Below are 27391 nucleotides of genomic sequence, written 5' to 3' on the forward strand. Positions count from 1 at the left end.
GAGAATGGTTGGGTTCCCCTGTCTTGTAAAGACACTGCCCAAACAAAGGCAATGGCAAACCACTCCTGTAGAAAATACCGCCGGGACCATGACCGCCCGCGTCATACGACACGGTGCATGATGAGGAGTACAGCTCACTGCTCGCAGCGGTACAGAAGGAGCCTGGGGCTTCTGTGGGGGGGGGGGTGCGCAAATAGCCCGGTCCATCCAGTGCTCCCACTGCAGGGCGAGACGCAAAATGTCGGGACTCTTGTTGCCTCCTTCACTCCAGTCCTGTGATTTGCTTCACATCAATCAGGATGTGAGAGTTTAGATCACGAGTGATTCCTCTAACGGATCAAAACAAACTCCTTGAGCAAGAGGAGGCTGCTGACCCTGATTCCCACGTAAGCCTATCTCATTTGGCTCATACCCTTCTAAACCTGGAGCAACACGCACGGTGCAGGAGGAACTCGGCAGGTCAGGCAGCATCCATTGGAATGAATAAATAGTTGATTCTTCAGGCTGAGGCCCTTCTTCGGTACCGGAAAGGAAGGGGCGGGGTGGGGAGAGGGTCCCAGAAGAAGAGGATGGCTGAAGGAGGACAAGCTAGAAAATGGCTGGTGAAGCCAGGTGGCTGGGGGAGGGATGAAGTAAGGAGCTGGGAGGTGATGAGGTGGAAAATGTAAAGAGCTGAAGGAATCTGATTGGAGAGGAGAGTGGACTATGGGAGAAAGGGAAGGAGGAGGGGCACCAGGGGGACGTGATAGGCAGGTGAGGAGAGGAGGTAAGGGGGTTGTGGAGTGGGGAAATGGGGAAGGGGAGGCGAAAAGGCTACCACAAGTTGGAGGTAATCAATGGTCATGCCACCAGGTTGGAGAACACTTGGATATAATATACGATTGTTGCTTCTCCATCCTGCGAGAGACCTCTTCGAGGAGACCGTGGACCAACATGTTGGAATTGGAATGAGGATCGGAACTGAAATGACTCCAAGTCCTTCCTATTCTGGAAACATATAAAATAGTGAATGGTCTAGGTTAAGATAGAGGCAGGAAAGTTGCTTCCACTGGTGACTGAGAGTAGAGCTGTGGGTCATAGCTTTAAGACTCAGGAGACTAGATTTAGGGCAGAGTTGAGAAGAAGCTGCTTTTCCCAGAAAAATAGAGAACCTGTGGAATTCTCTGCCCAAGGAAGCAGAAGGGGCTACCTCATTAAACACACTTAAGACCTAGTTAGACAGATTTTTGCATAACAGGGGAATGGAGGATTGTGGGGAAAATGGAGGTGGGTGGGGCAGAGTCCATGGCCAGGAAGGTATTGGATGACAGAGCAGGCTCGACTTGCAGCAGCGTCACGCGCAATGAATAAGGGGTTGTGCTGAGCAGCCCACAAGCAGATGAGGAGAATTCATAACAGATCATAAATTATACACAATTTTTACAAGAAGTAAATCAGGAAATGTCACACCCAAGGTTGGCTTCCTAAGGCAACAATCAGCTCCACCCCAGCAGGTGCCGTCAGGTTAATCTTATTTTCCTGTTCTGCTCTCCCCATCCTCAGCAGGGGTTTTAGTTTGCGACGGGGACCCGGGAGAAACTCGGTGCCCTCGGTAGGTTTGCAGAAATAAGTTTTGCTTGCAGCGTTGGCATTGCCCACCATTAACTGGGAATGTGGGCATGGGTGCGTCTGAGAGTGCGTGCGTCTGAGAGTGCGTGCGTGTGCACACGCGGTTGGGACGGCTCACGGCCTGCAGGCAGACAAGTACCTCGCTGTACGTGGTGCCTGTGTGTATACTTACATCCATTTATTTCTCGTCCCACGGTGCTCTGTAGTGGGCCCCTGGGCCCTGGAGGACGGAATAGTCTGCCTCATCCAGCCCTGAAGCCGACAGCAGCACTGCTGTATAATTAATGCAAATGAGGTCTTGTCCCTGCTGTGTCTGCTTCGTCACAGAGCAGGGAGATTGCACGGTTTCATCTGTGCCTCCTGTAACCCGAGTCTGTCCCAGAGCAGCTTGCAGGCATTTGACTGTCTCCAAAGCAAAGCCACCATCGCCCATACATAGCGGCCTGCATGGAATCAGCCTGACCATGGCATGGGAGGAAGCCATTCTGGCCATCATGTCCATGCTGGTAGAGTCTTCCCACCACCCCCCCCTCCCCCCCAATCTTTCCCATGGCTCTACAAGTTCTTCTTATCATCTACTTTGGCATGCTGGCCTTCATCAGTCAGGATATTGGGTAAAGGATAGACAGGAGATTCTGCAGATGCTGGAATTCCAGAGTAACACACACAAAATGTTTGTGTTGCTCTGAGCTTCAAGCATCTGCAGAATCTCTTGTCTGTCCTATACATTGTCACCCAGTTTCCTCTCTCGTAGTCAGGGAGGGGAAAGGGGTGAAGGAGCCAGTACAGAGTCCCTGTGGACATTCCCCTCACAGCAGTATATCACTTTGGGTGCTGTCAGGTCGGGGAGGGGATGACCTAACAGAGGAAAGTCACAGTGTGGGGTCTCTGGCACTGAGTCCGCCTCTGTGATTCTGACGGGAAGGGGGGAGAAGAGGCACACTGTTGTCATAGGGGATTCATTAGTTAAGGAATGGACAGGAGGTTCTGTGGGTGAGAAGGAGATTTCTGGCTCATATGTTGCCTCCCAGGTGCTAGGGTCCAGGTTATCTCGAATCAAGTCCTTAGCATTCTTAAGTGGGAGGTTGAACAGCCGGAAGTTGTGGTCCATGTCGGTACCAATGACATGGCTAGGAAGAATGGCGAGGTTCTGCATAGGGAGTTCAGGGAGTTGGATGCTAAGTTAAAGGACAGGACCTCCAGGGTTGTGATCTCAGGATTGCTACCCATGCCACGTGCTAGTGAAACCAGTACTAGGAAGATTATGCATTTTAATCATGGCTAAGGAGTTGGTGTAGGAGGGAGGGCGTAAGATTTTTGGATCATTGGACTCTCTTCCAGGGAAGGTGGGACCTATACAGAAGGGACAGTTTGCATCTGAACTGAAAGGGGACTAATGTCCTATTGTGAAGGTTTGCTAACGCTGCACGGTGGGGTTGAAATTAGGGTTGCAGGGGGATGGGAACCAGAGTGCCAGAACAGTTAGTTAAGGAATATATAAGAGAAGTTGTGGAGGCAGATATTAGTAAGACCTCAGACAAAGTCAGGAATCAAAAGGTTGAGCATGGTGCGACTGGAGTCCTGAGCTGGGTATCTTTCAGGCTGGTTTACACACAGGGGCAATGTGTAGTGTGGAGAGGCTGTTGTTAGGGTGAAATTGCAGTCAACAGGATGAGTTGCAATGTAAAAGGCAGACAAAATTGAAAGGGGTGAATACAGGACTGAAGGTGTTGTACTTGAATGTGTGCCGTATACAGAATAAGGTAGATGAACTTGCAGCACAGTTGCAAATTGGCAGGTATGATGTTGTATGATCATCACTGAATCATGGCTGAAAGATTATGGCCGGGAGCTTAATGTCCAAGGATACGCATTGTATCGAAAGGATAGGCAGGAAGGCAGAGGGGGTGGCATTGCTCTGTTGGTAAAAAATGAAATCAAATCATTAGAAGCAGATGACATAGGGTCAGAAGATGTTGAATCAATGTGGATAGAGCTAAGGAACTGCAGGGGTAAAAAGACCCTGTTGGGGGTTGTAAACAGACCCCCGAACAGTAGTAAGAATGTGGCCTACAAATTATAATGGGAAATAGAAAATGCAAACCAAAAGGACAATGTTACAATACTCATAGGGGATTTCAATATGCAGGTAATTGGGAGAATCAGGTTGGTGTCGGATTCCAAGAGGGAGAATTTCTAGAATGCCTATGAGATGGCTTCTTAGAACAGCTCATGGTTGAGCCCACTAGCGGATCAGCTATTCTGGATTGGGTGTTGTATAATGAAGCAGAATTAATAGAGAGCTTAAGGAAAAAGAAACCTTAGGAGCAAGTGATCATAATATGATCACATCCACCCTGAAATTTGAGAAGGAGAAGTTAAAGTCAGATGTATCAGTATTACAGTGGAGTAAAGGGAATTACAGACGCATGAAAGAGGAGTTGGCCAGAATTGATTGGAAAAGAATGCCGGCAGGGATGATGGCAGAGCAACAATGGCTGGAATTCATGCAAACAATTCGGAAGGCACAGGATATATACATCCCAAAGAGGAAGGGGTATTCTAAAGGAAAAATGACACAACCATGGCTAACGAGAGGTCAAAGCCAACATAAAAGCCAAAGAGAGGGCTTATATTAGAGCAAATGTTCGTGGGAAATTAGAGGATTAGGAATCTTTTAAAAACTAACAGAAGGCAACTAAAAAAAAATCATTAAAGGTAAAGATGGAATGCAAATATTAAAGAGGATACCAAGTTTCTTCAGACACATGAAGTGTAAAAGAGAGGAGAGAGCAAATATCGGACCGCTGGAAAATGATGCTGGAGAGGTAGTAATGGAAGACAAGGAAATGGCGGTTGAACTGAATAAGAATTTTACATCAGTCTTCACTGTGGAAGACACTAGCAGTATGGTGGAAGTTCCAGGTGTCGGGGGGGCATGAAGTGTGTGAAGTTACCAAAACTAGAGAGTGGTTTCTTGGGAAACAGAAAAGTCAAAACTTGGACAAATCGCCTGGACCAGTTGGTGTACACCCCAGAGTTCTGAAAGGGGTGGCTGAAAAGATTGTGGAGGCATTGGTAATGATCTTTTGAGAATCACTAGTTTCTGGAATGGTTCCGAAAGACAGGAAAACTGCAAATGTTACTTCACTTTTCAAGAAGGGAGAGGGGCAGAAGAAAGGAAGCTATAGGCCAATTAGTCTGACCTCAGTGGTTGGGGAGATGTTGGGGTCAATTATTCAGGAAGAGGTCTCTGGGTATTTGGAGGCACATGATTAGATAGGCTGTAGTCAGCATGACACATACATGGATTGGAAGAGCTTAGAGGAGTATGGGTAGACATCTTGGTTAGTATGGATGAGATGGACCAAAGGTCCTGCTTCTTCCCTGTGTGACTAGGCGACTGTTTTCAAATGCACATTGGGTGCCCACTTTGCAGAGTGTAACCAGGGTTGACACTACCTTTCCCAGCAATCCGTCTCTGTAAATCCCTACCTCACTCCCTTTCTGATTTGGCTGCCTTGGCCTCCAGCCATGTCTAATATAAACTCAAAGTACAGCATCTTCTGCCTGGCATGGCTCAGAAATAATGCCAAGCCAAACCAAACAACTTCAGATAACGAGATTCAGAAGGCGCTGGAAATCTTGAGCAACACAGAAAATGCTGGAGGAATTTAGCAGGCCAGGCAGCAGCTAGGGAGGGGAGGGAGCAGTCAGCGTTTTGGGTCAAGACCCTTCATCAGGACTGGAAAGGAAGGAGGCAACATCCAGGTGAAGGGAGAGGAAGGAGTAAAGCTGGCAGGTGATAGGCGAGACCAGGTGAGGGGGAAGGAAGGTGTGTGGGGTGGGGATGAAGTAAGAAGCTGGGAGGGGACAGGTGGACAAGGTAAAGGGCTGAAGAAGGTAGAATCTGATCAGAGAGGAAGGAGGAGGGGCACCAGAGGGAGTTGATGGGCAGGTTAGGAAAAGGGAAGGGGTAAGAGGGGAATCGGAATCAGACTGAGGACTGGAAAGCAGAGTATGGGGGAGAAATTCCTAGAAGTTGAAGAAATCAATGTTCATGCCACCCAGATGGAATACAAGGTGTTGCTCCTCCGACCTGAGAGGCAGCCGAGGAGGCCGTGGACCAACCTACGGGAATGGGCAGAAGAATTAAACTAGGTGGCCAGATTGTCGATATGGCGAATAAAATTACTCCTCGATCCTTAAGTGGAGAGGGAAGGGTAGAGGTTTCTGGATGCTGGAGAAATCGATGTTCATGCTGTCCCCTTGGAGCCTGCCCAGACATAATGGGCGTCGCTCCTGTGCCTCAGCCGGATCGTCAACCTGCAACAGGAACTTCAAACTTGTTCTTCTGTTCCTTACAAATAAAATGTTTATAGATGGGATGTTATGTTGCAGTTTTATAAGAAGTTGTTGAGGCCTAATTTGGAGTATTGTGTGTAGTTTTGGTCACCTGCCTATAGGAAAGATGTGAATAAGAGTGAAAGAGTACAGAGAAAATTTACAAGGATGTTGCTGGTTCTGGAGGACCTGAATAGACCTGATTAGGACCTGAATAAGTCCTCCAAGGACTTTATTCCTTGGAACACAGAAGATTGAGGGGAGATTTGACAGAGGTATACAAAATTATGAGGGGTATAGATAGGGTAATTTTAAACAGGCTTTTTCCACTGACTTGGGTGGGACTACAACTAGAGGTCTTGGGTTAAGGGTGAAAGGTGAGAAGTTTAAGGGGAACATGAGGGGAAACTTCTTCGCTCAGAGGGTCGTGAGAGTGGAATGAGCTGCCAGCACAAGTGCATGTGAGCTGGGTTTCAACATTTAAGAGAAGTTTGGATAGGTACATGAATGGTAGGAGTACGGAGGGCGATGGTCCTGGTGTAGGTCGATGGGAGTAGGCAGTTTGTATGTGTCTACACTGACTTGATGGGCCGAAGGGCCTGCTTCTTTGCTGTATTTTTCTCTGACTATATTATCGTCGCGTACTAGTGAGTGAGAATAAGGTGAGTTGGCACCAAATTTACTGTGGATATGGAAGCTTTAGGAGAGGGTGCAGAGGAGATTTACCGGGATGCTGTCGGGATTGGAGATGGGCGGAGCGAGCTAGGGCTTTCTCTCAAGGAGGATGAGAGTTGACTTCATAGAGTTGTACCAGATGACAAGAGACATTGATAGAGTGGAGAGCCAGTCTTTAGCCCAGAGTGGAAATGGCTAATATGAGGGGCTTAATTTTAATGTGATGGGAGAAAAGTGTGGGAGGGTGGTGTCAGAGAGTGGTTAGTGTGTGGAGCGCCCTGTCAGGGGTAGGGGGTAGAGGCAGATACATTAGGGACATTTAAGGAAATCTTAGGCACATGGATGATAGAAAGATGGAGGGCTATGTAGTTTGAAAGGTTACATCAGCCTTAAGAGTAGGTTAAAACTTCAGTGTGGGCTGAAGGGCCTGTTCTGTGCTGTAATATTCTGTATTCTATAATGTTCCCAGTTAATGTGTCTCCATCCCATTCCCCTGCTCTCTCCGATGTAAAACACACCACTCTCAGTTCTGATGGTCTACTCCCTAATGTGTAATTTTTCCTGCGAGATTTAATTAGTTTTAACCTCACGCAGAATGTTGTTGCCCAGACAAAACTTGAGTTGGAGTGTGACTTTGTTTTGGTAGCTGAGGTCTGTAATCCGATGTGCTAGGTTTATATGTTACCCAGGCGATGAAGCAGCTTGTTAAGACTTTTAAAGCTTGTTCAATAACCCGCACAATAAGTAGACTCCGTTTACACTTTTCACTGCCTTGGTCGTGATGAACAGTCTTTGTCCAAGTGTTTACTCAAGATTTCCAAGGTCAACGTTTATTTCTCCCCATGGACGCTGCCTGACCTGCTGAGTTCATCTGCAACACTTTTCATTCTGCGCTCTGTTATTGTTCTTCCCTGTACTCCCTCGATGAAATGATCGGCCTGAGTGGCCTGCAGAACACCAGTTGTTCATTTGTGGTACATGTGACGATTCTAGTGTAGCTGTTAGTGCGACACTATTATAGCTCTGGGTATCGGAGTTCAGAGTTCAGTTCCAGCACCGACTGTAAGGAGTTTGTACGTCCTCCTCGTTGATACATAGGTTTCCTCCGGGTGCTCCAGTTTCCTCCCACAGTCCAAAGAAGTACTGGTTAGTAGGTTAACTAGTCATTGTAAGTCGTCCTGTGACTCGGCTAGGGTTGCCGTGAATCGAGGGGTTGCTAGGCGGTGCGGCTCATTGGGCTGGAAGGGCCTGTTCTACTCTGTACTCTAAATTAATTAAAATTAAATCATTAATAAAGCCAATTTGCCAAATTCAGCCCAAAATGACACAGGATGTGGAATTCTTATCTTGTGTTATCTTGCCTGATCAGATTTTGACTTTATGGAAACACGAGAGCCTAGCTATGTTCAGAGGACATTAAGTACCTGAGGTTTGGCAGGTTAGAGCAACCAGGGATTCTGGGTATGGTGCTGCTCAGTACTTCAGACTCCATGATATTGTGGATCGTTCAACAAAACGACAATCTAGCAAGAAAGCCTTCCTTGGCCCTACATCCCCAGGAACAGAAGTAAATAGAAGATTGTAAAGGTTAGGACTTTATCCTCTGCAGCCTTAGAGACCGAGGGGAGATTTGATAAAGGTGTACAAAATAATGAGGGGTATAGATAGGGTTGATGCAAGCACACATTTTCCACTGAGGTTGGGTGGGACTAGAACTAGAGGTCATGGGGTTAAGAGTGAAAAGTGAAATATTTAAGAGGAATCTGATGGAGGCTACCTTCACTCAGAGGGTGGTGAGTGGAGCGAGCTGTCAGCAGAAATGGTGGATGTGGGTTTGTTGTGACATTTAGTTTGGAGAGGTGTGGAGGGCTATGGTCTGGGGGCAGGTCAAAGGGATTAGGCAGTGTTAACAGTTCAGCATTGACTAGACCAGGGTCTGTTCCTGTGCTGTAATACTCCTAGGCTCTCTGACTCTAAATAGTAGAACATCAAGAGATTTGGTGTCACTCTCACAGCCTGGGGCAGGAGTGGGAAACCCACATCTTGAGCTCTGGGGTAGGGCAGGGCAAGTACTGAAGGTGAGGCCAGAAGAATTTGCTGACCGATTGGCTGTCGGGAGGGTTCGCTGCCATGTAGAAGTGGTGGATGGTACACCGGATTTCACGGTATTTCGCGCTCTTGACACTTGGTGCTTTCTTCTTACTTACAGGACAAGCTATCCTGGCAGAACGAACGGGATATCTACACCACGCCCGGCATGAAGCACGAGAACGTGTTGCGCTACATCGGATCTGAAAAGCGAGGCTCGAACCTCGAGACCGAGCTCTGGCTCATCTCCTCCTTCCATGAACGGGTAGGGCCCGGCAGTCGTGCCTTTGGTACTGGGTACCTGATGCACCACAGAAGAGTACAGGCCCTTTGGCCCACAATGTTGTACTGACCCTTTAACCTACTCCAAGATCAATCTAACCTCTCCTTCCCACGTTTTTTTTTTTATCATCCTTGTTCCTATCTCAGAGTCTCTTAAGTGTCTTTAATGTAGCTGACTCTACCGCCACCCCTAACAGTTGGTTCGATGCACCTCACCACTGTCTGTGTAAAAGGTGGGGAGGGAGAGAAAAAATAAATAAATAACCTACCTACCTTTGAAATCTCCCCTATTCTTTCCCCAAATCATCCTAAAAGAATGTCCTCTTTTATTGGCCACTTGGGGAAAAAAGTCTCTGACTGACCACACTGTCGATGCCTCTCATCATTCTGTATACCTCTATCGAGTCACTTCACATCCTCCGTTGCTCCAAAGAGAAAAACCCCAGCTCATCCAGCCTTTCTGCATAAGTTATGTTCTCTAATCCAGGCAGCATCCTGTGAAATCTCCTCTGCATTGTCCTTTTGCTCTTGTTTTACGTGGGAGAGAAATTTCAGCAGGTTGATATTCCTAGTCGGCGGTGGCTTCCTGGGCTGGAAACTCACTGTTAGTACAAATGACCTGAAGCTACAAATTCCAATTCAGTCATGGTAGTTATTAACATAAAGTACTTTGTGGAAAGAAATGTGCTTTCAAATCCCCTGTAAGCCACCCACCTCTCACCTTAAACCTCCTGTGCAGAGGGCTGACCTTTAGAATCAGATTTAGATTTATTATCACTGACACATTATGAAAGTTTTTGTGTTGTGGCAGCAGTTCAGTACAATACATAAGTTACTGTACCTTACAATAGGAAAATAAATAATGAGTTGTGCAGTGTGGGCGGCAGGATAGTGTAGTGGTTAGCACAACGGTTTACAGGTCAATTCCTGCTGCTGCCTGCAAGGCGTTTGTATATTCTCCCTGTGACTGCGTGGGTTTCCTCCGGGTGCTCTGGCTTCCTCCCACAGTCCAACAGTGTACCAGTTGGTAGCTTAATTGGTCATTGTAATTTGTCCCGTAATTGGGCTAGGATTAAATCGGGGACTGCTGGATTGCCAGAAGGGCCTTTTTCCACGCTGTATCTCAATAAATAAATAAATAAACATAAAATAAAATGGAGTTAATGTTTATTGTTTGTTCAGATATATGATAGTGGGCGGGAAGAAGCTGTTCCTAATGAGTTTCTTCAGACTCCTGTACCTCCTGTCTGGTAGTAATGAGAGGAGGGCATGTCTTGGGTGGTCAGGATGGGAGTCCCCTTTCTGAGGCACGGTCTTTTGAAGATGTCCTCGATGCTGGGGTGGCCAGCACCGGTGATAGAGCTGGCTGAGTTTACAACCCCCTGCTGCTTTCTCTGGGCCTGTGCAGATTGGAGAACGTACCAGACGGTGCCGCGACCAGATAGCAAGCCCTCCGTGGTACGTTTGTAGAAAACATCTGTGTCTCTGGGTTAGAGACTGTAAGAGGGAGGGAGAAGGGGCTGAGGGCGAGGGGAGCTGGAGAGGTAAATGAGCTTCTCCCTTTGGGTTCTGGTAGTCCTGCACTGGGGACACTCCACGTTTCTCCGAATTTGGATAGGGTGAAATGGGATGAGACCTGTTTGGTATCAGACTGAAAGACCTGCTCCTGCTCCTGCGCTGTCCCGTTCCATGTATTGAGTGGAGTTAGCTGGCGTGCTGACCTTTGCCTCCTCTTCCCGTCGCAGGGCTCCCTGTCGGACTATCTGAAGGGGAGTGTGCTCAGTTGGAACGAGCTGGGCCACATCGCTGAGACCATGTCCTGCGGTCTGGCTTTCCTTCACGAAGATATTCCTCGGTACAAGGGGGAAGGGCCGAAGCCTGCCATTGCCCACAGGTGAGTGCCGTGCCAGGGCTGTGCTCACGTTGACGGTGGCGCGTGGGGGTGGGGGTGGGCTTGGTTTACACTGGCGCTGTATATCATGCTGACCGTTAATGCCCTGGAATGAGAGTGACTCCTGCAGTTTCTCCATAGCTCTATCCTGCATTCCGTGTAGTTACGATCTACCTGGATGATGGCAAACAGTTTTGCACTGTCTCCCAGTACACCTGCTTGTGCCAGCGACCGCTCGGGTAAAATGCCCAGGTCCCTGGTGGGTGGGTGGGAGGGAGGAGGGATAAAGATTGGAGCCACAGCATCCCATCTTATTCCCCAACCAGCACAGCAAGGTGGGGACCGGACTGGGCATTTCGGGTGCTCCAGGCTGTCCGCTGGTCACTGAGATGTGTTGTCTCTCAGTCTGCCCGTTGCCTCGTGTTCCATCATGGACCATTTGACCAGGTTGCTCGGCGAAACCTCAGTTCTGAAAGGTGAATTGCCCCTCACTGGGCTCCTGAAAGAGACCCAGGTCCTGAGTATCCTGCTGGGCTGAACCTTCTCGATGGCCAGATCCTGAGTATCCTGCTGGGGCTGACGCTTCTCGATGGCCAGGTCCTGAGTATCCCACTGGTGCTGAACCTTCTCGATGGCCAGGTCCTGAGTATCCCGCTAGGGCTGAACCTTCTCGATGGCCAGGTCTTGAGTATCCCACTGGTGCTGAACCTTCTCGATGGCCAGGTCCTGAGTATCCCGCTAGGGCTGAACCTTCTCGATGGCCAGGTCTTGAGTATCCCACTGGTGCTGAACCTTCTCGATGGCCAGGTCCTGAGTATCCCGCTAGGGCTGAACCTTCTCGATGGCCAGGTCCTGAGTATCCTGCTGGGGCTGAACCTTCTCGATGGCCAGGTCCTGAGTATCCCACTGTGCTGAACCTCCTCGATGGCCAGCTTCTATGTGGAGTCATACTTGCAGCATAAAGCAAGCCACGTGCCCCATTTGGGAGGCAGTTTCCAGTAGTGAGTGAGTCTAGGGTCAGGGGGCGCAGCCTCAGAATAGAGGGACGTCCATTTCGCATGCAGATGGGGGAAATTTCTTTATTTTTTGGCGTGCGCATCTGTGCGTGTGCGTCTGCATGTGTGTGCGTGCATCCGTGAAGATGTCTTTTTCATGGCGAGAGAGAAAGAGAGAGACTGTGTGGCGCGCCACTCCTCACACAGACATTTTCGCAGTATTTTTCCCTTTGTTTTACGAGGTCGAGTTGCGATCTCGACACTCAACCCGGCATGGATGGAAAGCGTACTGGGGAGCGGACCCGAATGGTTTCGAACCTGGGAATCTCCGCTCCCGGGTCCGGCGCCACCAGCCGGCCCGAGGAGGAATTTCTTTAGCCAGAGGGTGGTAAATCTGTGGAATTCATTGCCACAGACGGCTGTGGAGGCCAAGTCATGGAGTTTGATGGGCCTTTGATTAGTTAGGGTGAAGGCAGGAGAATGAAGTTGAGAGGGCTAATAACTCAGTCATAGTTTATGATGGTTGATTTATTGAGCAGACTCAAAGGGCTGAATGGCTTGATTCTGATCATATGTCTTATGGTCTTTCTTGCATTCTGTGTGACTGAGCGGTGGGTGTGTGGAACACCCGGCCAGGGGTAATGGTGGAGGCAGATAAGTTGAGGACTCTGAGATGGGTGAATTGATGATAGAAAAATGGAGGGCCATGTGGGAGGGAAGGGTGAGATTGATCATGGAGTAGATTAAAAGGTCAGCACAACGTTGTGGTCTGAAGGGCCTGTACTGTGTTGTGCAGTTCTTGGGTGTTTTCAGAATGTGGGAAGTGTGTGGAGCCTTCTGTATGAAGTGCAGTTAGCACCGAGCTGGAGAGAGACCCGCGTTCTGAGGTTTCTGATTACGCGGTGTGGGGGCGGGGAATTCATCACATCTCTCTCTGCTCGCCGTAGATGTTTCTCCCATTAGCTCAGCAGGGCGAGGGAGCAGGTTAAGGTATCAAGTATCTTCTCGTAAATAGAGGGCGTTATCCAATACTTGACGGCTCTAGCCCATTCCTCGTGACATGGACGCCCCCGCGCAGAATGAAAAGTACTTTATCCGTTGGGGGTGTGAGGGGCACGTCCGACTGTGCGTCCATTTTGGAAGAAGTTTAGCAGGCAGTGAGGTTGCCGTGGTTCTAGAGTTTGTGTCTGGGCCAGGTGAGGACAGCAGGCTCCGTCCCGTGGAGGCCACCAGCAAGTCAGGAGTGTTGTAGTGACCGTCGCTGTTACTGTAATGCAGATGGACTGTCCGTTCCAGATTTACTTAATTAACTAAATGTAAATTCTTCGGCTGCCATGGTGGGGTTTAAAACCGTACCTGTAAGTCAATAGTCTTGACCCCTGGATTACTGCTTTGGTAATTTAATCACAGTGCTATAAACCATCAGCTAATTCGGATTAATTAGTGACATCAAGTGCAACCCACAATAATAAAGTTTGTACTTTCCAGTGCTCTGAATGATCAGTGCAAGCGCGGAGAGACTTTGGAATTGAATCACAGTGGTTCAAGCACAGAAACGGACCATTCGGCCCATCCTGTCTGTGCTAAAGGGGCTGCTTTCTGTGCTGCCTACTGAAGTGAATCCCATTTGCCGGTGTGGTACATGATCTCCTGTGTCCTGCGGATTTAGATGTGTGCCAACCTGCTAAATGTCACAGAAGCAGGCCATTTTGCCCACCGTGTGCACACCAGCCCTTCATTGTCTCTACACTAATCCCATTCGCCTGCGTTAAGGCTGTATCCTACGACGCATCGGCATCCACTCCAGCGCCGATCTAAATCTGTTTTAAGCATTCTGATAATACCTGACTTCAGCAGGAAGTTCCAGATATCAAAAGTGCAATTTCCGCCTCAGACCCCACTTCAGACTCCCTCCTCTCACTTTACAACTGCACCCCGCTGGTCTTAGTGTTCTCTCCATGAGAAGAGGATTCTGCCGACACTGTCCGTGATGATGATAATTTTATGTATCTCTGTGGGAACCCTTCTGCCTGCTTCACTCCAGGAAAATAAGCCCAGCCTATCTAATCTTTAACCTACTCTAGGATCGATCTAACCCAGTGGTCCCCAACCTCCGGGCCCCAGACTGATACCGATCCATGAAGCGTGCAGGGATGCAGCAGTAGTCAGAACACACCCAGCACATCTTTAAGAAAAAAGCCCAAATAAAGAAGCTAATTAATTAGGTGCCGCCTGGCACGTAAATGTCGGCCCAGATCCGCCTCTGGTCTAACTGCGTAGCAGTTAGCGCGTTGCTATTCCGGCTCGGGGCATTGAAGTTTGTTCAGTCCTGGCGCCCCCTGTAAGGAGTCTCTGTACGTCCTCCCTGTGGAATGTGTGGGTTTTCTCCGGATCTTCCCACAGTCCAATTTCATGCCGGGTGGGCTAATCGGTCATTGTAACTTGTCCTGTGGTTAGGTTAGGGTTAAATCTGGGTTGTTGGGTGGTGGGGTTTGAAGGGCCTCCCTCCCTCCCTCCTCCTCCTCCCACCCTCTCTCCCAGACTGATCTCCCTCCCTCCCTCCCTCCCCCCTCCTCCTCCCACCCTCTCTCCCAGACTGACCTCCCTCCCTCCCTCCTCCCACCCTCTCTCCCAGACTGACCTCCCTCCCTCCCTCCTCCCACCCTCTCTCCCAGACTGACCTCCCTCCCTCCCTCCTCCCACCCTCTCTCCTCCCACCCTCTCTCCCAGCCTGATCTCCCTCCCTCCCTCCCTCCCTCCCCCCTCCTCCTCCCACCCTCTCTCCCAGACTGATCTCCCTCCCTCCCTCCCTCCCCCCTCCTCCTCCTCCCACCCTCTCTCCCAGACTGACCTCCCTCCCTCCCTCCTCCCACCCTCTCTCCCAGCCTGATCTCCCTCCCTCCCTCCCTCCCCCCCTCCTCCTCCCACCCTCTCTCCCAGACTGACCTTCCTCCCTCCCTCCTCCCACCCTCTCTCCCAGACTGACCTCCCTCCCTCCCTCCTCCCACCCTCTCTCCCGGACTGATCACCCTCCCTCCCTCCCTCCCTCCCTCCCCCCTCCTCCTCCCACCCTCTCTCCCAGACTGATCTCCCTCCCCTCTCCCAGACTGACCTCCCTCCCTCCTCCCACCCTCTCTTCCAGACTGACCTCCCTCCCTCCCTCCCTCCCTCCTCCTCCTCCCACCCTCTCTCCCGGACAGTCCTCCCTCCCTCCCTCCTGGCCCTCCGCAATGACAGCATCAATAGTGTTGTTTTTCTTATGTAAAAAAACACCAAGCTGGTTAAAGTCGCAGAGAGTGTGGGGAAGTGGAACAAGACGCAGCCGATCACTTCTCATCAGTGCAAATTCTATCGTTAGGTCACTGACTCAAGACAACTAAGTCGTGGAATTCTGCTGCAACTAACGTGGTCTTGAGTATTCACATTACAAAATTCCTTGAGCGTGGGATCACGGGTAGATAGGTTTGTGAAGAGAGATTTGGGCATATTGGCCTTTCATAAATCAGGGGATTGAGTACAGGAGTTCGGATGTCAAGCTGAAAGTGTAAAGACATTGCAGAAGTTGCTGCCTGCAGGAAAGATGTCAGTAAGATTGAAAGAGGGCAGAGAAAGTTTGCAAGGATGTTGCCGGGACTTGAGGACCCGATTTAAAGGGAAAGATTGAATAGGTTCGGAATTTATTCCCTGATGCACAGGAGGGGAGACCCTGTGGGAGAGGAGTTCTTGTAGAGGTATACAAAATTAATGAAGGTTGCGGACAGGGTAAATGCATGCAGGCTTTTTCTACTCAGATTGGGTAAGACTAGAACTGTAGGTCGTGGGTTTAGGGCAGGGGTGCTGCCTGGCATGCTGAGTTCCTCCACCATTTTGTGTGTGTTGCTTGGGTCTCTAGCACCTGCAGATTCTCTCTTGCTGTTTTATACCATTATCCGAGGGGGTCCGAGGACCCCAGCTGGCAATCCCTGGTTTAAGGGGAACACCTTCACTCGGTGGGCAGAGTGAGTGTGGAGTGAGCAGCCAGCAGAGGTGGTGGATGCGAGTTCAGTTGTAACATTTGAGGGAAATTTGAGAGGGGTTCGGAGGGCTATGGTCCAGGTGCAGATTGATGGGACTAGGCAGATGACAAAGCCAACACGGAAGAGATGGGCCTAAGGGCTGGCTTCAGTGCTGTAGGGCTCGATGGCTCTGTTTATTGAATTTTACCCATTTCATACAGCAGCAACCAAAATGTGTTTGCTGACTGGGGGAGTGCTGCCTCCTGCAGGATTTTAGTGGAAGTGCAGATCCCGGAGCCTGGTATTCATTGCGCCAGGCGTATTATTTTAAACATCTGACTGGAAGTGTTTCATGACATCATTCGAAAGGGTCGAAATGATGGATATCTTCCTTCTGAACTTGGATCACCGTTTTGGCCAGCGTGTCTCTGGCAGGCACCCTATCGGATTTACTTCAGAAATAAATCTTGATATTGGAGGGAGGAGAAATGCTGGGAGCTTGCGGCACGGAACTGTTATCATAAGATATACTGAACCAATGTCGTCACAGTGAGACAGGTCAGGTACCTTTTTGTTCAAGGAGTTTCTGAGCAAATTACTGCTGTTTCAAACACCCGCTGGCCCATGAGATGTTTTTAAATCAAACAGAAGATCTCTTCACCATCTGAGGAAACTGAGAAGCAAAACTCCAGAATTTATTTTCCCCAGTGTGGGGCCCTCTCCTCCCCTCCCCTCCTGCCCCTCCCTCATCCAATCCATCCCTGCCCCTCCCTGCTGTTTCCCCCACCTTCCTGTCCCATCCCCTGATCTCTCCTCCCTCCCCCCTCCCACCTTCTCGCCCTCTCCCTCCCTCCCTCCTCTCTCCCTCCCTCCCTCCCTCCTCCTCCCGCACTCTCTCCCGGACTGACTTCCCTCCCTCCTGGCCCTCCACAACAACAACATCAATAAAATAGAACAACTACAACAAAACTAGCCCCTTTCTTCTCTCCCCTCTCACCCACAGACAGGCCTCCAAACCCAGGACAAGCCATCTCCTGGCCTCCAGTCTCCTGTCCCTGGCCCAGACTCTCAGACACCAGGTCTCCAGTCTCCTGTCCCTGGCTCAGACACCAGGTCTCCAGTCTCCTGTCCCTGGCCCAGACTCGCAGACGTCAGGCACACACTACCGTTAAGCTAGAAAGGTACAGAACAGATGTTGCCAGCACTGGAGGGTTGAGTTATATGAAGACACTGGAGAGGCTGGGATTTGTTTCCCTGGAGGGTAATGGGCTGATCTATGGTTGATAGAATGGAGAGTCTAAAACCAGATGGTATAGGCTTGAGGTAAAAGATTAAAGGGGACGCAAGGGATAAGTTTCTCCACGTAACGGTTTGTGGAATGAGCTGGCCAGAGAAGTGGTGGAGGCAGTAACGTTTACAACATTTAAAAGATATCGGGACAAATATGTGGATAGAAATGAGAAGAAGGATTTCAGGCAAACGGGGGCCATCAGATAGACATCTAAGGCAGCGTGGATGAGTTGGGCTGAATGGCCTTTTTCCCCGTTGTATTACTCAGTGACTATCAAGTACCTGTCTGTACTAATCCTATTTACCTGCACTTGATACACAGCCTTTATATTTGGTGTGTTAGATGATGTGAGAGTCCCGACCTCCGCTACTCCATCTGGCAATGTGTTTCCGGTTCCCACCACCCTCTGAATGAAAATGTTCTTCCTCAGATCCCCCCTAAGTCCCTAACCCCTTAACTTTGAACTTCTGCTCTCTGTGTTTTCTGGCTAACCCTGGCAATAGTTATTTGAGGGTCATGAGGTGTGGTCCAAACAGGAACGGCCCCTTGTTCTAAGTCTGCTTCGAAAAAGCTGAACTTCAGAGTTCAAGGCACATTTATTAATTGTGTATGGTGAATGCAACCTTGAGATTCGTTTCTTGTAGGCAGCCACAGAACAAAGAGACACGCTAGAATCTATTTAAAATAGAACACACAACAAGGACTGTCAAACACCCAACGTGTGTCCAGGGGGGGGAGAGGGTAGAGAACGAATCGTGCAAACAGTAAGAAAGTTAACAAATAACAGGCAGAACATTGGCCACAGAGTTCCTGAAAGTGAGTCCACAGCTGTGGAGTCTGTCCAGGAGCCCGATGGCTGCACTGCTCCTGAACCTGGCGGAGTGGGACACAGGACTCCCGCGCCTCGGGTGGAAAGTCCGCTTTCATCTGTAAGTGTTCACGTTGTGTAAGATAAAGTACAGGCATAGAACTACTGGGTGTGCCGTGCAGGCGGGGAAGCATTGTCAGAGACAGCAAAGCCGACACTGAGATCTGATCTTCCATTTTGGTCATCTTCTGATACTGCCATCTTTGTGTGTGTCTCCCTCTCTCACTTGTGATCTTAAAAGTCAGGTGAACGCGGAACACTACAGCACAGTACAGGCTCTTCAGCCCAGAATTTTGTGTTGACTTTTTAACCCACTCAAAGATCAATGTAATCCTTCCCTCCTACATAACGCTCTATCATCCATGTGCCCATTTAAGAGTCTCTTAAAAGCCTCTAATGTATCTGCCTTCACCACCACCCCTGGTAGGGCACACCATGCAACCAATGTGTAAAAAAAAACGCCCCTGTCATCCTCCAGTCATTTCTCCAATCATCTTAAAGCTATGCCCTCCCACATTGGACATTTCTAAGTGTCTGTATCAGTTAGCTGTAAGAAGTTGGACTACTTGGACTGTTTTCTCTGGAGTGTCAGGACGTGAGGCGATCTGATAGAGGTTTATGAAGTTAAAAGAGGCATAGGTAAGGCAGGCAGTCTTTTTCCGCAAAGTATAATAAGGGTTATATGGAAGTTTTAAAGGAGATGTAAAGGGCAAGTTTTTTTTACACAAAATGGTAAGTGACTAGAATGCAATGCCAGCTGTGGTGTTTGAAGTAGGCACAATTATGATTTTGAAGGGCCATTTAGACAAGACATGTGAATATCCAGTCTAGATGAGGGGTTCGACCCAAAATGTCAATTGTCCATTCCCTTCCACAGATGCTGCCTGACCTCCCCTCACCTCCTGCCTAAGCGGCTGCTGGCTGTGACACAGTGAGTGGGGCTGTCACCCTGTAACTCCTGCCGGCCCGGGTTCACTCCTGACTTCCTGGTGCTGTCTGCGTGGGATTTTTTCCAATGTCCCAAAGACATGTAGGTTGGCAGGTTAATTGGCCACTGTAAATGTATCCGTTTTATAGTTGAATGGCAGCATTTGAGGTGATTTTAATAAAATCAAATGTAATTTAAATGTGAATCTGTGGAATTCATTACTACAGACAGCTGTGGAAGCCAAGTCACTGGGCATATTTCAAGCGGAGGTGGATAGGTTCTTGCTCAGTCAGGGTGCCAGAGGTTGTATGGAGAAGGTAGGAGAATGGGGTTGAGAGGGATAATAAATCAGCCAGGTGGGATTCGTTCAAATTGGCATCACGTTCAGTTCGAACCTGGTGGGCCAGTTTCTGTGCAATACTATTCCGTGCTCTGTCATTTAGTATTGCAGTGGTGAATTAAGGTACTAAAAGTATGATTGTGGTAGAGCATGGGTTAAATTATCAGCAGGGGCAATCTAGAAATTTGGGCCAACGTAAAGCAGTGGTGCAGCTCGTTCAGCTCCAGCAGACAAGGGTTCAATCCCGGCCTCCGGTGCTGTCCGAGCTTCCCTCTGCGTTTCCTCCCGGTTCTGTGCTTTCCTCCCTCCTACACGTGCAGGGTGGTGGGTTGCTTAGCCTCTAGATTGGCCCTGAACATAGAACAATGCATCACAGGAACAGGCCTTTCAGCCCACAATGTTGTGCTGAACCAATTCAATTAGTAATCAAGGGGCAATGTAACTAATCCCTTCTGCCTACACAATGTCCATATCCCTCCATTGTCCTCACATTCATCTGCCTATCTAAACGTCTCTTAAAAATCCCTAACGTATCTGCCTCAGTCACCAGCCCAGGCAGCGCGTTCCAGGCCCCACCACTCCCTGTGTTTAAAAAAAATAATAACTTTTCCCTCCCATCTCCTTTGAAATTACCCCCTCTCACCTTAATGCCTGCCCTCTGGTGTCATACATTTCAACCCTGGGAAACAGATACTGTCTGTCCACTCTATTGAAGTCTCTCATAATCTTACAAACCTCTATCAGATCTCCCCTCAGTCGTGGCTACGAACTTCAATGCCCAAGATCCCTCTGCGCATCAACACTGTTAAGGATCTTGTCCTCAACTGTCTCTTTCCCTTTAACCTACCACGGTGCAATGCTTCACATTTGGCCACTTCTGCACCCATATCTGCAACTGATCTTTGAAATTACTCCCTCACCTTAAGCACATGCCCTCTGGTATTAGATATTGCAACCCTGGGAGAGAAAGGATTCTGTCTGTCTACTCTACCTATGTCTCTCATAACGTTAGAAACCTCTGTCAGACCCCCTCAGCCTCCACTTCCCCAGAGAAGACAACCCAGAGAGCGCGAAAGTCTTGTGGAGATGGTAAGAAAGTGGGGAGGATAAAAGTGTCAGATTAGTACAAGCGGGTGCTCAATGCCTGATATCGACTCTGTTCTGTTTAACACTAATATGTAATCCAGAGACACAAACAATTTAGCGATTTACGGCGGCAGCTGTAAGCTTAGGGTTCGACTCCCGCCGCTGTCTGTACGTACTCCCGTAAGCGTGCGTTTCCTCTGGGTGCTCCAGTTTCCTCCGGCGTTCCAAAGGCGTGCGGTTAGGGTTAGAGAGCCGTGTCCGTGCTGTGTTGGTGCCAGAGGTGTGGTGACACTTGCAGGCTGCCCAGCACAATTCTCGCTGATTTGATTTGATGCAAAGCAATGCATTTCACTACATTTTATTATAAAGCTACTCTTTAAACTGTTCTGATTTGAATCTTTTTGTAGCAGATTGGTGATCTAAAGTCAACCATTCGGTAATAAATATCTACTCTCAGTAATAATAGACTTGAATTTACTGGATAGTTATATATGCCCATTTGGTTCAGGGGAAGGGTTCTGCCCCGCCCAGTCCAGCCTATACCTGACCCCAGGATCCACCAGTGTGGTTAATAGAAATGACCCTGCCCCAGTGCTCATTTCTGACTCACTTAGCAACAGCCAGCGGGCCAGGGCTGCACTTGGCAGGCCGAGAGGTTCCCCTGGTTTCTGCGCCGTGCTGCAGTAAAGTTCACACAGTGTCAACCATCCTCACGGGATAGCCAGCCTCATCCTTATTTTCTTTTTCCCTGCAGAGATTTCAAAAGCAAAAACGTGCTCCTGAAGTCCGATTTATCTGCGTGCATAGCCGACTTTGGGCTGGCCGTCAGGTTCGAACCCGGAAAGCCTCCCGGGGACACACATGGACAGGTAAAGTCAACGATGGAAGATTTGTCTTGGGGGAAGGTCACGGAGGGAAATCGTTATACTTTCTGGGGTGTGTGGTCACAGATCTCCACTGGATTTCTTTTTTGTGTAGGGAAACAGGGATAAAATGGAAGATGACACATTAGCAATATTTGTCATAGTCATTGAGAAGTACGGCACAGAAACAGGCCCTTTGGCCCATCTAGTCTGTGATGAACCATGAATGTACCTCCCAGCAACCTGTACCAGGGCCATAGCCCTTCATCCCCCTCCCACCCATGTGCCTGTCTCTTAAATGTTGAAATCGACCCCGCATCCACCTCTTCTGCTGGCAGCTCTCACCACCCTCTGAGTGAAGTTTCCCCTCACGTCCCCCTTAAACATTTCACCTTTCACCCTTAACCCATGATCTCTAATTCTAGTCTTGCCCGACCTCAGCTGTAAAAAAAAAAGCCTGTTTGCATTTACGCTAGCTACACCCCTTATAATTTTGTTGTTGTTGTTCAGTTGTTAAGTCGAGTCTGACTCTTCGTGACCTCATGGACCATAGGATACATAGGGGTTTCATGACAAGATACAGAAGTAGATTACCAGGCCTTTCCTTCGCACAGATACTACTGCTGCCCGTGTTGGGACCCGGCTGGGTTTGAACTCAGGACCATCTGCCCTGAAGTCCAGTGCTGATGCCACTGCACCACCAGCCAGCACCTCTATCAAATCTACCCTCATTCTCCTATGCTATAGGGTATAAAGTCCCAACCTACTTGACCCTTCCCTATAATTCAAGTCCTGGCAATATCCTTGTAAATTTTCTCTGATCTCTTTCAACCTTATTTACATTAGATTAGATTAGATTAGATTCAACTTTATTGTCATTGTGCGGAGTACAGATACAAAACCAATGAAATGCGCTTAGCATCTGACCAGAAATGCAAAGAATAGTGTTATTTACAAAATAACTGCGAATAAAAAGTAAGTGCTACAGCACACAAATATAAAAGTACTGAGACAGTACAATATGGGTGTAATACTGCTTAGCACTGTGATGTGAAGTTCAGCAGGATCACACCCTCAGGGAAGAAGCTCTTCCTGTGCCTGCTGGTGCGGGAGCGGAGGCTCCTGTAGCACCTACCAGATGGGAGGAGAGTAAAAAGTCTATGGTTAGGGTGAGATGCATCCTTGATAATGCTTTTTGCCCTGCTCAAGCAGTGTCTATGGTAGATGCTCGCAATGGTGGGCAATTGGGTGCCAATAATCCACTGGGCAGTTTTCACCACCCACTGGAGTGCTTTGTGGTCCGATACGGGACAATTGCCATACCACACTGAGATGCAGTTGGTGAGTATGCTCTCAACGGTACAGCGGTAAAAGTCCGTCAGTATCCTGGGACAGAGGTGAGCTTTCTTGATGCTCCGCAGGAAATAAAGGCGCTGTTGCACCTTTTTGATCTGGATGGAGGGGTTCAGGGACCAGGTGAGATCCTCGGAAATGTGGACACTTAGGAATTTGGAGCTTGATACACACTCCACTACAGCTCTGTTGATGTAGATGGGGATGTGAGTGTGGCTCCTAGCATGCCTGAGGTCCTCAATGACCTCCTTGGTCTACTGGGTGTTAAGGACCAGGTTGTTGTCGGCACACCACGCGGCCAGGTGCTGGACCTCATCCCTGTAGGCCGTCTCGTCATCCCCTCTGATCAGGCCAACCACCGTGGTGTCGTCTGCGAGCTTGATTATGGAGTTAGAACCATGTACAGGAATGCAGTCATAGGTGAAAAGGGTGTACAGAAGAGGGCTCAGCACACAGCCTTGAGGTACGCCGGTGTTCAGGGTGAGAGTGGAGGAGGAGAGGTTGTCTGACTTAACTCATTGGGGTCTGTTAGTCAGAAAATCCAAGGTCCAATTGCAGAGGGATGAGCTGATACTAAGCTGGTGAAGTTTGGCGATCAGCTTGGAGAGGATCACAGTATTGAATGCCGAACTAAAGTCAATGAACAGCATTCTGACGTAAGAGTTGGGGCCGTCCAAGTGGGTCAGGGCAGAGTGAAGTGCCGTGGAGATGGCATCCTCTGTTGACCTGTTGGTGCGATAGGCAAATTGATGGGGTTCTAGGGTAGTGGGCAGACAGGATTTCAGATATGATAGAACCAGTGTCTCAAAGCACTTTGCAATGATGGGGGTGAGTGCAACTGGGCCGAAGCCATTCAGGCCTTTCCTTTAGGTAGGTGTCCAGAACTAGGCACAATATGTGCTTTGTGCTGTGTATGACTGTTGGTACTGTGTTTTGTACTTTGGCCCCAGATTAACGCTGTTTTGTTTGGCTGTATTCATGAATTAAACTTGAACAGGCCAAATTAGGCCTCACCAACATCTTATGCAATATGGACATTACATCCCATCTCCCGTACCCAATACTTTGATTTATGAAGGCCGGTGTGCCAACAGCTCTCTTAATGACCTTACTTTCAATGAATTATGCAACGCTACTTTCAAGAAATCGTGTATTTCCAGATCCCTCTGTTCTACTGCACTCCTCAGTGTCCTACCGCTCACTGTGTTAATCCTATCCTGGTTGGACCTCCCAATGTGCAGCATCTCACACGTCTGCATTAAATTCCATCTGCCATTTTGCAGCCAATTTTTCCAGCTGGTCCAGGTCTCGCTGCAAGCTCTGATAGACTTCCCAACTGTCCACTACACCCCCAAGCTTGGTGTCATCCGTAAACTTCCTGATCCAGTTTACCACATTATCATCCAGATCGTTGGTATAGATGACAAACAACAGCGGACCCAGCACCGATCCCTGTGGCACTCCAGTAGTCACAGACCTCCAGTCAGAGAGGCAACCATCTACAACCACTCTCTGGTTTCTCCCATGACGCCAATGTGTAATTCAACTTACTACCTCACCTTGAATGCCAAACAACTGAACCTTCTTGACCAGCCTCCCATCTGGGTCCTTGTCAAGTGCCTTGCTAAAGTCCACAAAGGCAATATTCACTGCCTTGCCTTCATCAACTTTCCTGGTAACTTCCTTAAAAAAACTCTTAAAAATTTGTTAGACAAGACTTGCCACACACAAAGCCATGCTGACTATCCCAAATAAGTCCCTGTCCATCAAAATACTTATATATCCAGTCCTTTAGAATACCTTCCAATAACTTTCCTACTACTGACGTCAGGCTCACCCGCCTATAACTTCCTGGTTTATTTTCAGCCTTTCTTAAACAGTGGAGCAACATTAGTTATTCTCCTATCCTCCGCCACCTCACACCCGTTGTTAAGGATGTTTTAAATACCTCTGCTGGGGCCCCTGCAATTTCTGCACTAGCCTCACAAAGGGTTCAAGAGCACACATATTCAGCCCCTGGGGATTTATCCACCCTAATTCAGAATCAGGTTTATTATCACTGGCACGTGACGTGACGTGAAGTTTGTTAACTTAGCAGCAGCAGTTCAATACATAATCTAGCAGAGAGAGAAAAAATAATAAATAAAATAAAAATGATAAATAAACAATTACATACATTGAATAGCTTAAAAAAACATGCAAAAACAGAAATACTTTATATTTTAAAAAGTGAGGTAGTGTCCAAAGCTTCAATGTCCATTTAGGAATCAGATGGCAGAGGGGAAGAAGATGTTTCTGAATCACTGAGTGTGTACCTTCAGGCTTCTGTACCTCCTACCTGATGGTAACAATGAGAAAAGGGCATGCCCTGGGTGCTGGAGGTCTTTAATAATGAACGCTGCCTTTCTGAGACATCGCTCCCTGAAGATGTCCTGGGTACTTTGTAGGCTGGTACCCAAGACGGAGCTGACTAGATTTACTACCTTCTGCAGCTTCTTTCGGTCCTGTGCAGTAGCCCCTCCATACCAGACAGTGATGCAACCTGTCAGAATGCTCTCCACAGCACAACGACAGACAGTAAGCACTTTTTCAGTAATCTGTATACAGTCCATGACCTCGCTGCCCCTTGCCTCACTTCTCGTGTCTCGCAAGTAGATACAGATGCAAAAATCCATTTAAGATGTCCCCTATGTCATTCAACACAATCCATAAATGACCACTGTGATTATCAAGAGGACCAAGGTTGTCACTTCCAATCCTTTTGCTCTTAACACATCTGTAGAATTCTGCTTCACCTTCTCTGCTAGAGCAACCTCGTCTTCGTTTAAACCTCCTGGTTTCCTTTGTAAGTGTTCTCTTGCCTTTCTTGTACTCCTCAGATACCTCATTTGTTCCACCCCGCCTATACCTGCTATGCACCTCCTTTTCGCTAACCAGGGCCTCAATATTTTTCTGAAACCAAGGTTCTGTAAACCTGTTATCCTTGCCCATTTATTCTGACAGGAAATACAAACGCTGTAGTCTCAAAATTTCACTTTTGAAAACCTCCCACTTGCCAAGCACACTTTTGCCTAAAATTAATCTGTCCCAATGCCAGATCCTTTCTGATAGCATCGAAATTATTGTTTCTCCATCTTGGAACTTCAACTGGAGGACCAGACCTATCCTTTTCCATAACTATCTTGAAACTATTGGTATTATGATCACTAGATGCAAAGTGTTCCCCTGCACAAACCTCTGTCACCCACCCTGTCTCATTCCCTAATAGGGGATCTAGTATCGCACTCTCACTGTTTGGGAGCTCTGTGTACTGATTAAGGAAGTGTTTTTGCTGAGGCTACGTCAGGAGTACTACGTACAGTTCTGGTCGTCTAGCTATCAGAAACATGTCGTTAATCTGGAGGGGTACAGAAACAGTTCACGAGGCTGTGTGCCGGGATTTATAAGGAGCGACCAGATAAGCTGGGAATCCTTTAATTCAGGGGACCCAACCTGGCATCCACAGACTCCTCTGCTAGGGGTCGGAGTCCATGTCATTACAAAGGTTGGAAACCCCTGCTTTGACTGGAGAATTGGAGGCTGAGAGATGTCCTCAGAGGTTATGAAATCATGAGAGACTTAGATACAGTGGGTGGTCACAGTCCTTTCCCTAGAGTTGGGGAGTCTAAAACTAGCTGCATCTGATTTAAAATTGAGAAGAAAAAGGTTTAAAAGAGCAGGGCAAGATAAATGGAACTAATTTGGTTGGGCAATTTGATTGGCCTGGACAAGGACTGGTTTCTGCACTGTCCAGCTCTGTGATTGGATGACCAGTGGCCTTGGGCAGGAGAACCTGTGGTTGGGGGGCGGGGAGGGGGGGCAGGGTGTAGTGATGGCCTAAGGAGAAGGGCTTGCCTGTTTTGGAATCGAGGCAGTAAGTTTTTTTGGTGATACTGTGCCTGGAAAGCTAGAGGTGTTTCAATGGAAGGGGATTGCTTAAAAATAACCTGTCACCCAATTGACAGGGGAAACATTTCTTTCCCTCTCTCTTTTGGATTCCTGAGTATTTGGAGTTCTCTCCCTCCAAGGATGGTGGACGCCATGTTTGACTGCGTTTAAGGTCGAGGTAGATAGAATGGTAGGGGAGCGTAATGGTTAGTGTAACACCTCAGAGCACCAGCAGTCAGGGTTCAGTTCTCTGTGTGACTGTGTGGGATTCTTCCGGTGGCTTCGGTTTCCCCTCCCACATTCATTCCAAAGGCACGCGGATAGTGAGGGTGGTAAGGTGTGGGTGTGCTATGTCGGTGACGGAAGTGAGGCGACACTCACAGGCTGCCTCCAGCACGTCCTCTGACTGTGTTCGTCCTTGACACAAACGACACGTCTTTGTATGTTTCAATGTGCATGTGACGTATAAAGCTAATTTTTATCCTTCCTGGAAAAGGTTCTTGATGGGGGAGAGGGAGGGTGCAGGAAAGTAATGAGGGAAGGTGTGAGGGCAGTGAGAGGCAGGAGTATGGAGTTCAGGTTACAACATTAGCCAGTCAGTCACAGGGTCCAAGTGTCCAACCCCTGCTCCTAATGTGTGCCTTGATTAAGCTGACAGACTTCTGGATTTGAAGGAGGTTGTGGGATACAGGGATGAAGTTGTACAGTCGGTGAGGCACAGGAGCAGAACTGATCCCACTGAATGGTAAAGTAAATGGGGTGATGCCAGATGTAGGTTTTCACAGAGACTGGTAAGTACATGGAATGCACTGCCAGGAGTGATGGCAGAGGCAGATTCAGTAGGGACATTTAAGAGA

At 48.5% G+C, this 27391-nt stretch overlaps 1 protein-coding gene across 2 annotated transcripts in view; it reads left to right on the forward strand.

Moving 5' to 3' along the window:
* Positions 1-27391, forward strand: part of acvr2ba (activin A receptor type 2Ba) — a 161719-nt gene that overhangs the window by 122812 nt on the left and 11516 nt on the right. For both annotated transcript variants that reach the window (XM_072254123.1, XM_072254124.1), the window contains exons 6-8: positions 8837-8980; positions 10743-10891; positions 21146-21260. In XM_072254123.1, coding sequence (XP_072110224.1) covers positions 8837-8980; positions 10743-10891; positions 21146-21260 — 408 coding nt within the window. The remainder of the gene's footprint in view (positions 1-8836; positions 8981-10742; positions 10892-21145; positions 21261-27391) is intronic.

This window comes from Mobula birostris, chromosome 3, assembly GCF_030028105.1.
Source record: "Mobula birostris isolate sMobBir1 chromosome 3, sMobBir1.hap1, whole genome shotgun sequence".
Lineage (NCBI taxonomy): Eukaryota > Metazoa > Chordata > Chondrichthyes > Myliobatiformes > Myliobatidae > Mobula > Mobula birostris.